Source organism: Vipera berus (genome assembly GCF_964194415.1).
Source record: "Vipera berus genome assembly, chromosome: 3".
NCBI classification, from domain to species: domain Eukaryota; kingdom Metazoa; phylum Chordata; class Lepidosauria; order Squamata; family Viperidae; genus Vipera; species Vipera berus.
This window is the reverse complement of record NC_138204.1, coordinates 123,000,677-123,016,475: the sequence shown is the minus strand read 5'-3', so window position 1 is coordinate 123,016,475 and position 15,799 is coordinate 123,000,677. Positions and strand designations below refer to the sequence as shown.

At 41.2% G+C, this 15,799-nt stretch overlaps 1 protein-coding gene across 2 annotated transcripts in view; it reads right to left on the bottom strand.

The window, feature by feature from the left end:
• RIN2 (Ras and Rab interactor 2) overlaps positions 1-15,799 on the bottom strand; it is a 52,960-nt gene that overhangs the window by 14,944 nt on the left and 22,217 nt on the right. For both annotated transcript variants that reach the window (XR_014026119.1, XM_081325249.1), the window contains exons 5-7: positions 15,675-15,747; positions 9,885-9,976; positions 7,225-8,352 (exon numbers count right to left, since the gene is read on the bottom strand). Coding sequence is in view for 1 of the 2 variants with exons in the window: in XM_081325249.1 (XP_081181375.1) it covers positions 7,225-8,352; positions 9,885-9,976; positions 15,675-15,747 (1,293 nt within the window). In the remaining variant the exon portion in view is untranslated. The remainder of the gene's footprint in view (positions 1-7,224; positions 8,353-9,884; positions 9,977-15,674; positions 15,748-15,799) is intronic.

Genomic DNA, 15,799 nt, shown 5'->3' with positions numbered 1-15,799 from the left:
TGTAGAGGGACTTTAAGCCTCTCCTTAGGCAATTAGTCACTCCAAAGTGGAAAGAGGAAGTTTTTAAATAGTATGAGTAGCTTTCCTTTGATTTCTGGAATGTCCATCTGCTTCCTGTAGAAAAGCACTCTTATGCAATCTTTTGAGGCACAACGCATATAATGAAAACAAATATTTGTGTGAATTTTTGTCCTAAAAGAACCTCTTGTTTCACTTTATTTATTTACTAAAATTTACTCTTACAACTCATAATACATCACTGTCGTTTAATAAATTAAAAATAAAGCACCAGTGGTGATATTTGGCTTTCACTCCTGGTATGTAGTAACTGAGATGGTTTTGATATGGATTCTGTGGAGCATCACAGAATCCTATTCTAAAGTGATCCCCACCAAGTTAAAAGATAGATTGGTTAAGTAATTTAATAAGTAACTGCTTAAATCAGGGGTGTCAAACTGCCAGCCCGTGGGCCGGATGTGTCATGTTGAAACCGTGCCCACCCCATTGCCGGCAATGGAAAAAAGTCACGATATGTCATGTGACGAGTTTGACACCCCTGGCTTAAATAATTTAAGTGGTAACGGAAAAGCAACCATAGAATTGGAAGATACCTTAAAAGATCTTTCAGTCCAGTTTACATCCTACTGCAGGATTCAGTGGAACATCTCTGACAGATGACCATCCACTCTAAATTTGAAAACTTCTACTGTGTTTCCCAGAAATTAAGACCCGCTCTTATATACTTTTTGCATCCAAAGTGGCATTAGGTCTCACTTTTGGTTGGGCTGTGTCTTATATTCGCGAGATCTTTTTTTCCCCGTGAGAACTTGGAAGGTCTGACTGAACTTTTTGAAGTCTCAGGAACTCCTTTTCCCTGCAGCAGGAGAGAAATGAGCCAGAGCTGGAAAGCAGGTTAGTGAAGTTTTTTTTTTTTTGCTTTCAGGAAGAGGGAGGAGCTGGGTGATGGTGCGCCAAGCTCTATAGCAGTGCTCAGTGGCGTAGGGTGGGTTGTCAGCACCCGGGGCAAGGCAAGTAATTTGTGCCCCCTAACCGCACGCCTGGCACCCTCCCCCCTCCACAGTGGGCGGCGACCCGACGGCTCGGATCAGATTCACACAGCCAGCACTGCAGTGAGAGAGAGTGAGTGAGCCAGGCAGGGGCAGAGAGCTGCGAGTGCGAGCGCGCCCCCCCAGATGTTACACCCGGTGCGGCCGGCCCCCCCCTGCACCCCCCACGCTACGCCACTGGCAGTGCTGGGAGAAGCGGCAGGAAATGGGGCTGCCATTTTGAGAAGGGAGATGTGAGGCGGATGCAGGGCCACAAGCAAGTGCTCTTCTCTGCTCTGCATCGCTGTGCACAGCCGCTCCGCTTGCCATTCTCCATTCTCTCCAGTGGCGGCGACGGAGGGAGGTGGTGGGGGAGGCTTGTGCCACCCAGTCATGGGGCAAGCCACAGGAGAGTTGGCGGAGGAGAAGCAGGTGGCAGATGCCACCAGGTAGGTGATCTGTGGGACGGAGAATGAAAAAAACCCTCCAGTGGCACACAGCGGCAGTGGAGCCTTTCGCCATCACTCCCCCCTGGCTCTGAAACAGCGGAGAGGGACCAGGTCTACCCCGCCCATCCTCCATACGGTAGCATGGCAGTCCAGCTTGGGAGGGGAGTGAAAGGGAGCAAGGAATAGCCTGGCTGGGGGGAGCCCTGAAGGAAGCGGGTGTGGGGCATGTGGGGCAGCTCCACCCCCTCCCCCGCCTCGTTGTGGTGGCAGCGGCACAATGTACCCCATTGCGACAGCCAGGTGGGACGGAGTGGGTGCGGTACTAATTAGAGCTTATTTTTGGAGTACGGTTTATATTAGGCCCACCCTCACTAATCAGGGTAGGTCTTTTTTTCGGGGTGGGATTTTGGGGGAAACACAGTAGTACAAGTAGTCCTTATCTTACAATTGTTCATTTAATGACAGTTCAATGTTATAATGGCCTCAGAAAGAGTGATTTACAACTTTTCCTCATACATACAACTATTGGTCATGTGATCACAATTCAGCAGTTCGGCAACTGACTTGTATTTACAACTGGTTGCAGCATCCTATGATCAAGTAATTGGAATTTGCAAGCTTTCCAATTGGTTTCCAGCAAGCCATGTCAACTGGAAAAGCTGAATTCACTTAATAATTGCCTGATTTAATTACCTCAGTAAAAATGGTCATAAATGAGGTTGGTAACTTGATGACTTCCTTTACAATCACAAGAACGTATCATGGGAATTCAGGTCCCAATTGTGGTCATAACTTGAAAACTACCTGTAAAAAGGGATCTCAGCATTTTATATGGCAGCCTGTTCTACTGACAACTTGCCAGACAGGAAGTTCCTTCTGAGGAGCTTGATCTAGTAGTTCTTTGTAATTTTGATGCATCTGTTCTAATCTTGCTTTCTGAGATAATAGAAAATAAGCCCAATCTGACATTGTTTTTGTCTTGGAGAAAATGTGATGTGATCTGAGGGTGCCACAGTCAGCGTTCTCGGACTGCTATGGAGCCTATTGGAGTCTCTTCTCTCTTTGGGAGCAAGGTATCTGTTCGATCAATCTGTCTGAAGCATCCAATGGATCTCCTCCCTTTCCAGAGGGTGCTTGGGGTTTCTCCAAAATCCTGGAGACAACTCTGCTAGAGATTTGGTTGCCTGCTGGAATTGGGAAAAGGCTATAGCCTGGGACAGGGATTGTACCTGAGAAGCCTCTTCTTGTTGGCTGAGCCAGAAAAATTCCTTTGCTCCAGACATGTCAAACACAAGGCCCGGGGGCCGGATCCGGCCCGCGAAGTGGTTTCATGTGGCCCGCGAAGCCATCCTGGAAACAGTGAGGGAACAGCCCCCACTGCCTTGGCCCTGGCCCAGAGACCCTCCTTGTGCCAGAGACCCTCAGAACTGTCCCACTCCTTCCCAGGCCCCCATAGGCACCCTTGATGCGAACAATGTAGAGCTGGCCACACCCACCCAGTAGGCCATACACACTGTAGCCACGCCCACCCAGTAGGCCACACCCACCCTGGAGATACCCACCCAGCCCCGTGAGGGCAACCGCAATGCTGATGCGGCCCTCAATGAAATTGAGTTTGACACCCCTGCTTTGCTCAGTGAGGAACACTGGGAGATGAGGCAACAAAGAGGTTGTCCGTTGGATGCTTCAGACAGATTGATTGAACAGATACCTTGCTCCTGAAGAGAGAAGAGACTCCAATAAGCTCCATAGAAATCCGAGAATGCTGACTGTGGCACCAGAGTGGTGCTGGTGAAAGAGTGAGTCTAACCGAACACAAAAACCCCATCAAGTTTCAGCAGTCTTTTTCTGAAATGACTTGGACCCTTCTGGGAAGAGTGGGCCAGAAAGACATTTACTAGAACAGTATAAATCAGGGCTTTTCAACCAGTGGTACGGGTAGGTGGTACACGACCATCCTAGAAAAGTGGTAGCAGGGGAGGGGAATGAGCTGAACCGGTGGCAGCACCACACAAGCCTAAGCAAGGGATGGCTGGAGCTAGGCGATTGGTGGTACTCGGATGTTGCCATATCCTAAAAGTGGTACAATGGGTGAAAAGGTTGAAAAGCCCTGGTAGAAATAATTTGCGTTGCATTTTGAGTTCGATGCCTGCTGGTCAGGTTCAGCAGAGATAATGAAATTCTGTGAATCCACCTTGCTACAGAATTGAACAATTCTGGAATCCTTGCCATGCCTCTTTGTTGACCTGGCCCGACTTGAAGGGCTGATATTCATCTTGAAAGCCTGAGGAAAGGTTCCATTTTATACTGAACAAAATCAAGGTAATGCTATTTTGAGTTTCTTTCCTTCTATCTTAAGATTGTAATCTGTTCTCCAACTTCCCACCAAAAGGATTTCTCCTATATTCCCTTGAGACAGCTCTGCATTTCTTTACATGGGAGACAGAGCTGCAGACAGAAAGAGGAAAAGTCCTTGTTCTAAGGACTTACAATAGGCGATTGGCTTTCACTGATAATATAGTTCCTTGAATAGTGATGAATAAGAAAAGCTTTTTTTAAAATTGCTGTAATCATGGCATAGACATTCACTACTTGGGAAAAAGATTATAATCTGTTGTAATTATGACAGATCTAGACAAAGTATTAAATTGCAGACAACATCCAAGCAAGAAAGATTTGCATTGTCAAACCTATAGTTTTTCCTATTGTAATATATTGCTGTGAAAGTCTAAACAAAGAAAAATGGATGTGTTGGCATTGCGGTGCTAGAGAAAATGGTTGAGAATACTTTGGCCACAAGAACAAATCACTCAGTACTAAACGACTCACTAGAAATCGCTAAAAAACCTAGGGATGCTGCAGTTTAATAAATGTTTTGAACACAAGGGCAAGTCACTGGAGAAGCCCCTGTTACTTGGAAATACTGAAGGCATTAAAAATGAGCCTAGCAGAAGAAGGTAAAATGACACAAACATGAGCTTACAAAAACTCAAAGATGTAGTTATTAGCTGAATTAGGTCCACTTCATTACCAAGGTTTAGAACAGGGGTAGGTAACCTCGGCTCTTTTATGACTCGTGGACTTCAACTCCCAGAATTCCTGAGTGCTGACTCAGGAATTCTGGGAGTTGAAGTCCACGAGTCATAAAAGAGCCGAGGTTGCCTACCCCTGGTTTAGAAGCAACTGAATGAGGAACAGCAACAGTAGCAGTTGAAAGTAATTCCTTGAACTCCTCACATGGCCATCTTCATATTATTCAGCATTTGCTCTCATAACTTTAAGCCCGCGTAGGAGGTGCAGAGGGATATTGAATGTTGTTCTCTTTAACACTGGCAGCCACACAGGTGGCCCAGACATGTTCTAGAATGCTTGAAATACTCCACAGTCATTAACTTAGTAACTTTGGCAAACTGACTTTGTAGCATCTTTGTAAGACTGAGACATTTTTCCCCTTCCTCATAAAACAAGAATTAAGGCAAAGGAGGAGGAATAACATGATCTGACCGTGAGAAGTGAAAGAAGGCTGCTCTTTGCACAATCCATATAATGTATTTAACACATTCCTACGCAATATTGCAATGACAATTTACTCATCCTATGAAACGTGCCATGGATTATTTTCCATGCTTCCTAACAGGGATTTCCAAGTTCATGACAATGTACCGCTAGATTCAGTGGTGAGAAGCAAAATAAATTGCATGCCAAGACTGCTCTGTTTCCGACTTTCCTGGAAATATCTGGCATGGAAATATTTCTTGGAATTCTTGGAAATAGTCTGTTGGATCAGGCAGTGAACATGCGTACATAGAACTTGTTAAGTCACACCATGAACCAAACTATTGCATCACTAGTATACTTTGTAGTAAGCAACAAGATCACAGGCCTCTGATCAGAAACTGTTACCCTAAATTCTTCCTACAGAACTGAGAATAAAGCTTATTTGAAGCAAACCTCATCTGGAGAGATAAATTAGAGAAATTAAGTGACAACAAATAAGAAAACTTAAAAAAAATATCACTGTCTAGTTGTAATATTTGTTTTCCCTCTTTCTTCCTACATATTTACCGTCGAGAGCCTGAATTTAGTCTATGGAATAGGCTGGCCTTGTTTTATTGCCTAAGATGACTCAATTGATTTGCCACATAGCTCTTGCCTAAATCAGCAACATCTGATGCATTTGCTCTGTTGTGGTTGTTTGCAAACCTCAAGACTGGTGAAGGCAGCAAAATTGTTCAAAAGCAAAACTTCTTGCTGGCTTAAGCTGCCTTTCCGCAAAATTAAGCATGGCTCATCAATTGTTCAACTAAGCCCATGCAGCTAAAATATACTGCCCCCCCTCCTCTTTCTCACACACCAGTCACAGAATGGCATTAACAAAAGAAGAAGGTAGTAACTTAGCTGATCACCAAGGCTAAGATTGCTTTCTCAACTTTGGAGTACACATCAAGGCATGCAAATTATACATTCAAACAAAACACAAGCATATTTCAAAATCTTGATACAAACTACTGTATTTCATTTAAAGTTATGACACTATTTTTTTAAAGAAAAATCACAGGCTGTTACTGCATTGGCAACATATTCCCTTAGTGTTGAATCAACACTGCCTCCTACATATGGAAATCGCTATTTAATTAAGGCAGGCCAAATTTTTCATCCCAGAAATCATTATTCCAAAAGTTTTTTTCAACAAATTTGGAGCACACTGAATCAGTGAGAAGGGAAAGGAAAACAATTCAGTGAAATGAGCTTACAAGGAAAGTATTTTTGCCTTGAGGGACATTTTCAAGCAAAATGGATGCCACTGATACTTACAAAAATGAATAGAAACAACGCTATAAAGCTAACTTGCATTTTGATACACACATCCTTCCATTAATATGTAAAATGTTTACATAAACACAAAGCAAACAAAATCTGAGATAAGTGACATTTCCCTTTCTTAGGCTTTTTTTTTTACTTTAGAAACCTGTTCTTCACTTGTTCTGATTTTTTTTAAAGAAAAACAACAGTAGGATTTTATTATCCATGCACTGCATTTTGTACTGTAAGGCTTTATAATTTGATGCTATTTAAGGGTTTGTTTCTTAAAAATGAACTTCTATTTATTTATTTATTTATTTATTAGTTGAATTTATATACCGCCCTATTCCCGGAGGAATTTATTGTACTGTTGCTTTTACTGATGTTTCATTTTTATAAGCTAAATTTTAAAATAGAACATCAGATTACATACATTTTAAATAACAAGTAAATAATAGTATTAATAAATAAATCCTGCAACATGACTAAAAAAAACTGCTACTCCCAATCATGATGCCTGGTCTTATATATTACTATATTTCTACAATTAAATTTCTCATAATATTAGAGTTCTGGAATACTGTATTCCTTTCCCGAAAGAAAATGGAAGTTTAGTAATAACATAATAACAATTTCTTGTTTTTCTTGTCATCCCCATCCTCATGTTATGTGTGAGAGCAAAGAACTTTTTTTTTCATTTACCTAACTTTGTAAGACTCTGCTGAAAATGTAATATTAAATAAAGGGCATTGAACAAAATGCAGATCTAGCAGAGGGTTAGGTTTGAAGTAGCTTGTGTGACAAGGAAGAGATGGAGTTGCCACTTCACTTATGAAAAAAGAGCCAGACCTTTCAAAGCCAGATGGAAAGGGCAGACACAGGAACAGCATATTTTTGCTCGTGAAAGGTGCCGCACATTTGCTTACCTATTTGGTCTTCCGGAATCAGAGATTCAATGGGAGGATCCAGTTCAGAACTCTGAGATAAATAGCTCTTTACTTGGGTCATGAACTGCCGAATAGTTTGAAGCATGTCTGTGCTGGAAACATGACACTCCTTGTTCTCCTGTAGAAAGCTTATGTAGTCCTGAACAAGGCAACCAAAATAGGTACGCTTGTCTCGAGACATTTCTGCTATTTTCTTAACCATCCTTTTCTCGGGGGTCATGAAGGAACTGAAGACGCCACTCATTTTCCTCAGCTGGGATTTGACAATTTTGGGAAGCACAAATGAACCATTCCTTTTTTTCTTGGGCTTCAAAGGTGGTGCCATGCTCTCCTGGTCACTTTCCCCCTCGAACTCCTCCAGGCTGCTGTTGGTATCCCCGTCGTAAGCAAAGAGCGGCATGCTCCGATCAAAATCCAGAGAGTCAGAGGAGGATGTGGACAGGCTCATGTTGCTTAGTCTTTGCCTGCCTCCATTCCACTGCACTTGTGACTCACGGTGTGTAGCTAAGCTGTTCTTGCTCTCCGAGTTCTGCTGAGGCGGAGCTCGACCTGGAATGCTGGCAGTTTCTGTGCCATCCACCAAATTATGGCTGGGTTCATTTACTGCTGAGTTCTTTGCATTGCTCTGTGCTTCTAAGGAGAGAGCCTTTTTTTTCAGGCGAGGCGGTGGGATAGGAGTTGGCCTCTTCGGTATCACATCCAAGTTGGAGTGTTTGCTGTGACTGACAGTTTCTGGCAGACTGGCCTGGTTTGTAGTCCTGGACAGCTGAGGGTGTGCAAGAAGACTATGAATAGACGGCGGGGGAGGCCTGGGTGGGGGAGAACAGGATCTCTCAGGGCCATTCGCATCTTGTGGTTTTGGGCTGGATCTTTTCAGATTTCCACCAACATCCTGGCTATGCACTTTCAAGAAGAGAGGATTAATAAAACACAGGGCTCCGTTGGTCTGGCTGCATTCCAGCTCTGAAGGCGTTCTGGTTCTTATAGAATGAACTCCATTTATGAGGCAGAGCTGCTGGGAGCTATTATAAATGCTGTCTGAAGGCAGAGGCTTCTGGAGGGACGAAGAGTTTTGCAGTTTGTTGTTAGCTGGAGAGCTCCAAAAATCTGAAAGTCATTATTTAGTTAGCAAAAGAATGCAAATATTATGCCTCGAGTGCTCAGAATGTTCTACTCAAAATGTTTTGCTCTAAAAGGGGGAGGATATTTTATAAGATCAGCTTGAAACCTTTGGGTCCAGGAGTTGAAAAAAGGAAATATACATACAGACAAGTACAAGGTAGAGTTTACCAGGGATACCGCTTGCACGAGCTTAGTGCATTTCAAAAATAATTCTACACTAATAAACCCCATCAGTTAATTCCAAACATTTTCTAACTGTAACTCAGATCTATTGGTGTTGCTTGACCTTAATGCTAACCACCTGCCTTGTTATTTCCTAAAATCACAGAAGAGATACTTCTGGAAATCCTCTCTGTCAGATGGAACACTGCCTTGGATGCAATGTACGGGCTTTGTAAGAAGTCAATGATAACAGCAGTTTTTTTTAAAAGGCAGCTTTCTCAATTTGATCCTCTGTGATCAATTTTTCAGTGGCTTAATTTATACATTATGCCGAACATGGATTAATTCAAATATTATGCCAAACTATGGTTTATGTCCCCAGAAAATCAGGTTTAGAGTGGCATATTTATTTTAGGTTTCTGTGCGCTAAGCAGGACCATGGCTAATGGCAAGTAGGACTAGAATTGGAGGTAGAGAAGGGAACTTTATATGCTCTTATGACCTACTTGAAGCACAGGCAGAATACAAATATAATAATCATCAAAATTATAAACACTGAGTCCCATAACTCCAGAAATAGAAAAATGGTGTTTTAAAAAATAGCTGTGGATTAATTCCTTAACTTCTATGGGACTGCTTCTATGACTCAAACTAATATTTAAAGACATTTATTTATTTTTCAGTCAAAAATAGCTAAAATATGTTTCCAGGCCACATGACAGTTCCAGACTTGGGAGAGAAAGTTTAACCCTTCTGCTCCACTCATTTCTATATTTTTCCCCACCCGGCATGTCATTTTCCTAATCTGAATTACCTTTTTCTAAATATGCTTCTGTCATGAGGAAAAACAGATACTCACTTGATACCAATGTTTCTTCTGTATGACAAGAAGCGATTGGTGGGTGTGTGGGCTGAACCACAAAAGTGACATGCAGGGGAATATTCAAAACAGAAGTACCCAATAATTTGGAGCCATAGAATTGGGATATATAGAATTTGGGGAGAATTCTAAGCACACTCAAAAAACAGCTGACATAATAAATGCAGCCAATCATAGAACAGTCTTAACTTGTACCCCAACATATTATACTCTCAAATATATCTGCATTGGTCTAAGTGAAAATACACTTGATGCTTTTCTTTTCAGCAAGCTAATGTCCCATTGTTTGTTTTTATTAATGAAGTTCAATAAATTAATGCAAAAAAATTGAGGGAGATTAGACGCAAAGCCAAGGAATGCATCATGGGCAAACTTCTGCCACATTAGAGACTAGAGATTAAAATCACCTCTTCCTGATGCCACAGCTGCAATTTAACTCTGCCCTTCCCTCCCGCCATTGTCTGCTTTTACTTACTCAATCCCAGCTGAGCAGCCTCTTCAAGTTCAGATTCTGTTGTTGCTGCTGCAATTGCCTGAGGTAACTTCAAGGTAAATGGCAGGACATCCCTTATTTGGAAACAATTATGGCATTAACTTGCTTTACTCTTCTGCATCTGCCTCTTAATGTCAGCAACAATCTCATACGTTTTCCTCAGAAAAAAAAATACTTTCTATTGCCACTTCCTCTTATTTCACTCTTAATTCTCCACTAGATAGTTCAGAATAAACTTGTATATTGAATAGTTCAGAGTTTTCCACTTTTTATTTACAATTAGATCGATCAGATTGCAAATTGATTACATCAAGACATTGATTTTCAACGGGAGATTTTAAGAAGGATCCTAAAGGCATTTGAACTATGGCTCAGTTGCAGTATAAGTGCAACAAACATATTTCATTTGTCCAGACCACAAATGTTTTTTGGAGACGTTTAGTGAACCACTGCAAGGCAAATATAATTGACAAACATGGTGGAGCAACAACAACTAGGTTTTGTATGCAAGAAAGCCTTTAGTAAGCCTCTACCATCCAACACAACTGATCTCAGGATGCCAGGGTTAGGATAGAAGTTGGATGGAGACCTGAGTGAGCTGCAATTAAATAAATAATCCCAAAATAGATTAGAGTGCAAACCTTTTATCAGACTGAGCATTGAGCTTGCCCTTCTGAAGCTAGGCATTTGTCAAATAACAAAATAAATGGATACAGCTACTGATAGCTTCCTACACATGTTATAAATTTCCTGTTTCCATATTAAAAACTATACCTAGAAGAGCACTTCTAAAGGGCTCTGGATATGAACCCATGGATATAGATACTAGACACTTGGACATATTTTTTAATTTTATGATAGAAAACATCTAATTTACAAGATCAGGCAAATTATCAACATTTTGGCAGTACCTGTAAAGTGTTTATTTCACCCATTTTTTGCAATTGGGAAACCCATCAATAGATGAATCCCAATGGGTTTCAAACTAATCCAGCATGATCACCCAGTAGGTTTCAAATACATCATATACACTGCTAACAAGATGAGTATTGCACTATTTTTAGATAAATTTTTCTTCGCTAAGAAATGTGTAAAACTGAAATGTATCTCTTCCTAAAAGTTTTCACTGAATTAGTGTACAGCATTAAACATTATAAGCACCTCATATGCAAAGAATTTATACTGAAATCCCAGAGTTTTAGTGGAAATTGTTATTTTTTAATTTTGTTTTGTTTGGCCTTGAACAGGCTGTTATTTTTTAATTTTCTTTTGTTTGGCCTTGAACAGGCGGGCTTCAGAGAAAGCAAAAATTATAAAACAACATAGATGGGGATTGAGTCACTTACTGGATAATACAGTAAAACCAAGACAATCTCTATAAGCTGTATTTACTGATGTTATGCACACCTTCAAAAGTATCTCCAAAAAGAAACTATGGAAAGCTTTGAGACATATCAAGCTCATGTATAAAGCGCATGAAAATACTAAACTGAAAAAAATAGGCAATTCTTTGAGCCTGTCCCTACCAAAAGAGGAGTCAAACAAAGCTGCCCTATTGCTCCCTCATTAGTCGATCTTTATGCAAACTCCATCTCATTTTTTAAGATGGCGGCGCCTGGAATGACTGCGGCTGCATTGGCTCTTGAAGGCAAATAGTTTTGGGAGGGATAAAGGTAAAAGGTAAAGGTTCCCCCGCACATGCGTGCTAGTCGTTTCCGACTCTAGGGGCCGGTGCTCATCTCTGTTTCAAAGCCGAAGAGCCAGCGCTTGTCCGAGGACGTCTCCGTGGTCATGTGGCCGGCATGACTAGACGCCAAAGGCGCACGGAACGCTGTTACCTTCCCACCGTAGTGGTCCCTATTTTTCTACTTGCATTTTTTACGTGCAAGTAGAAAACTTGGGAGGGATAGTAAGGGCTATAGGCCACATGATCAGGAAGATTTTAATGTGTTTGAGCAACATGGTGGAACTAAGGTAACATACGACATACGACCGACAATCTTTGCTGGCATGGCAAGTTTCTAGTTGTTTTGGAACTGTTGGTGAGACCGTTAAAAGTCGTTGGCACTGTTTGAATTTGTTCTACCAGCAGCAAGATCTGACTGCTGGCCCAGTGATGGATTGTATTTCAAATCAGGGCTGTTTCCAGAGGAGGCAGAGGAAGAGAGGACCTGGAGCTTATGGAGTGAAGGAACTGGATGAGGCTGTCGGCAGGCCCAGAGGAAGGGAGTGGGGCTTTTGGAGGAGTTGGTGGCAGCAGCAGCGTGCTCCAGGGGCGAAAAGAAGCAAGGCCTCTTTAAGGAAAAGGTGGAAGAGTCAGGATCAGAAAAAGGAAAGAAGGCAAGGTTGTCAGAATACAAGCGAATTTGAGGGCTAATCCACATGGAGCCCCATTTCCATCTGTCCTGCGAAATTTCATTTTGATGTACGCCGATTGGTGTACATTCAAAGTGACAATAAAGTTGTCATCATCGTCACCAATTGCCTTACAAAAGCAGAACTCCACCCACTGAACATTGCAGGAAGGCAAGCACCAGTGTGACTTTACCCAGATGATGCAGTGTTCTTGTCACTGAATGTAATAGGACTAAAGAGGGCCTTTCGTTCTTTATGCCTCTTTTCTGTTTGCATCATCATTCAACTAAGCAGGAACAAAGCAAGGATTATGGTGCTCTTAAAAAGACCCCAGAGACTCAAAGGAGCAGTGGAACCAGTCGGCCATTTTCCTAAATAAGAGGAGCAAGCAAATATATATTGTAATTGCCATTAAACTCCTTGTACCCAAGTTCTAACCCAACTTGCTTCCATAAAAGTTGGAGTAGAATTAGAGTAGGAAAACAAACAACTCTGCTTGAGTCCAAGGTTTCTAGTTTATTTTAAACATAATTTTTATTGAGAAAAGTTAGATAAAAGATTCAATGCAAACATATAGAGAAAAGTTAGAGAAAGATAAAAGATAAAATAAAAAATGAAGAAAGCAACATAGTTAAAGAAAGAAAAAGATAATAAAGGAAGAATCCTCTGCCCCCACTCATTCAAATTATATTACAAAGATCCCTTCTGTCCCATATTCAACTCCTTTTCAATCAGTAATCTACAAATCACTATTTCACCTTATTTCATTTTCAGCCAAAAAAAATATATCCAAAAAAGTTCCAGTCTTTTATAAAAAGTATTTATTGCTTTATCCCTGACCAAACAGGTGAGTTTTGCCATTTCTGTTAATTTTGTCATCTTTACAATCTCTTCCTCCATTGTGGGTATTTCAGTATTTCTCTGGTTTCTGGGGGAAAAAATCTCTAAGTGGCAGCACTCCGCCTGGAAATAGGCCTGCTCAAGGTAGAAACTAGGGTCCAATCAGGATATGTAACAAAAGCTGAATTTGCTACCAGAAGGCTTGGGCATTCTGATATTAGCAGGATTCTCCTATGTATCTAAAAGTTAGGGTAGAGCAGAAAATGGCACAATGTCAGCTTCCATTGCCCATGTTTTGGGGGAATGAGATATGGTTACTTAAGAAACACCTAGGATTGAAAATACTCAATATGGATAGGCAGGAAGATTAAAGCAGCACTTCAGCAAGCATATTATCTAATCAGTGCATACCACATAAGCTGCCTAGTATTTAAACAGCACAGATTGCCAAAGTAACACACAATTTTCACTTTTGCTCACTTTGCCATCAGTTATCCGTGAGGGCAGATATAAGACCACACTTAGACTACTTCACCCAGTTTTGGTCACCATATTATAAAAAAAATGTAGAGACTCAGTAAAGAGTGCAGAAAAGAGCAACAAAGATGATTAGGGGGCTGAAGACTAAAACGTATGAAGAACAGTTGCAAGAATTGGGTTTGACTAGTCAGTGAAAAGGACTAAGGATGACATGATAGCAGTGTTCCAATATTTTTGTGGGACTGCCACAAAGAAGAGGGAGGTCAATCTATTTTCCAAAGCACCAGATGGCAAGACAAGAAACATTGAATGGAAACTAATCAAAGAGAGAAGCAACCTAGAACTAAGATGAAATTTCCTAACAGTGAGAACAATTAACCAGTGGAACAGCTTGTCTTCAGAAGTTATGGGTGCTCCATCATTGGTGGCTTTTAAGAAAAGACTGGACAGTCACTTCTCTGAGATGGTAGGTTCTCCTGCTTGAGCAGGGGGCTGGACTAGAAGACCTCCAAGGCCCCTTCCAACTCTGTTATTGTGTTAAAAGATTCCACAAAAGGAAAGACTTGGGCCATGGAGGTAAGGGCCATTAGAAACTCTTGGCCATTCTCTTCTGCAATAGTATTGTCTGCACATAGAACTTTGCTAGTTGTTTGATAAATATTTTTTTTAAAAAAATATTTACTCCACAAATTACCGAGCAAGTGGCAAAATTCTATTTAATTGCCTGCCAAATACAGAGATCCCTTAAGAAGCATCAAATTCAGTTAAACATTTTACAAACTTTAATATAATGCTGAACTTATGAGAACTGAGCAAAGGCAATGGCTTCTAATCTTAATAACAAAGTATCTTATCAATCAATGGGTTTAAAATTTAAATATTTTAATGTTTCACATTGTTAATAACATGAAAACAATGCTATATTAAATTGTTTTAATTATATTAATTATTGTATTAGTTAAGACATGTTATAGCAGTAACTAGTCCAGGGCTTTTCAACCTTTTCACCCATTGTACCACTTTTAGGATATGGCAACATCCGAGTACCACCAGTCGCCTAGCAAGGTGCTAAAAACTTGATGACCAAAAAAAAAAAAAAAGAGGAAAAAAGTGAGTACAGGTAGTCCTTGACTTACAACAGTTCGCTTAGTAACTGTTCAAAGTTACAATGGCACTGAAAAAAGTGCCCCCCAAGCCACAGCCGAGCAAGACACTTGCCTGCCCGCCCAGCAGCGCTCTTCCTCTTGTCCGAGGTTTTCATTGTTGTGAGCATTTCTGTTGAGGATTGGCAGCGGGGGTGGGATGGGGGGAGTTTGGTTTTTATTCCTCCCCCCTCCGTCTGCTGGGTGGTTGCAGCAGATTTTGGTCACTTCACATGACCCTGGGACATTGTGACCGTCATAAATATGAATCAGTTGCCAAGCATCTGCATGTAAATCACAAGACCCTGGAGATGCTACAACATTCCAGCCGATCGGTGCTTATTCTGGGCTCAGAAGTGCCAGGATCAGCACTGAGCTCCAGCTGGAGCCTGGCGCGGATCCTGATACTTCCACTGAGCCCTGACAGCCCTTTCAGCTCCATCCGTCTCTCGCTCAGGCTTGTGCGGTGCTGCCACCGGTTCAGCTCATTCCCCTCCCCCACTACCACTTTTCTAGGATGGTCGCGTACCACCGGCCAGTTGCCAATGTACCACAGGTGGTACCCGTACCACTGGTTGAAAAAGCCCTGAGCTAGTCTATCAAATTAGGCTAAAAGTATTTTAGTTTTTATTTCCTTTATCTACTGTTTTCTAATTAACTTAGTACTTTATTTATTGTTATTTTATGGAAACTCTTTTTAATTTCTATAATTTTAGTTGTAAAACTGTGTATTTACTGATCAGTGAATCACTAAAGCCCATTCATTCATTCATTCAATTTGTGATGTTTCAGATATTCAGAATTCTACTCAGCTGTCTGCTTAGCAGCCACTAAAAAATTAGTCAGCAGTTTATTCTTTTTCATTTTGATTAAGATTCTTGATATTTCCATTTACAAGGCCACCACAGTTTAAGAAATGCTAAATAAAGTCTGTCATAAGAACATTCTCCATTACCTGCTAATGCAGTAGAAAGCTATGAGCCTGAATAAATCAGCAAAGCTTATTCCAGAGCCTTCCAAAGAAAAAGCTGAAAAGTAAAAGAAAACCGGCTCAGTTGCACAATATATGATTTGAAAAAT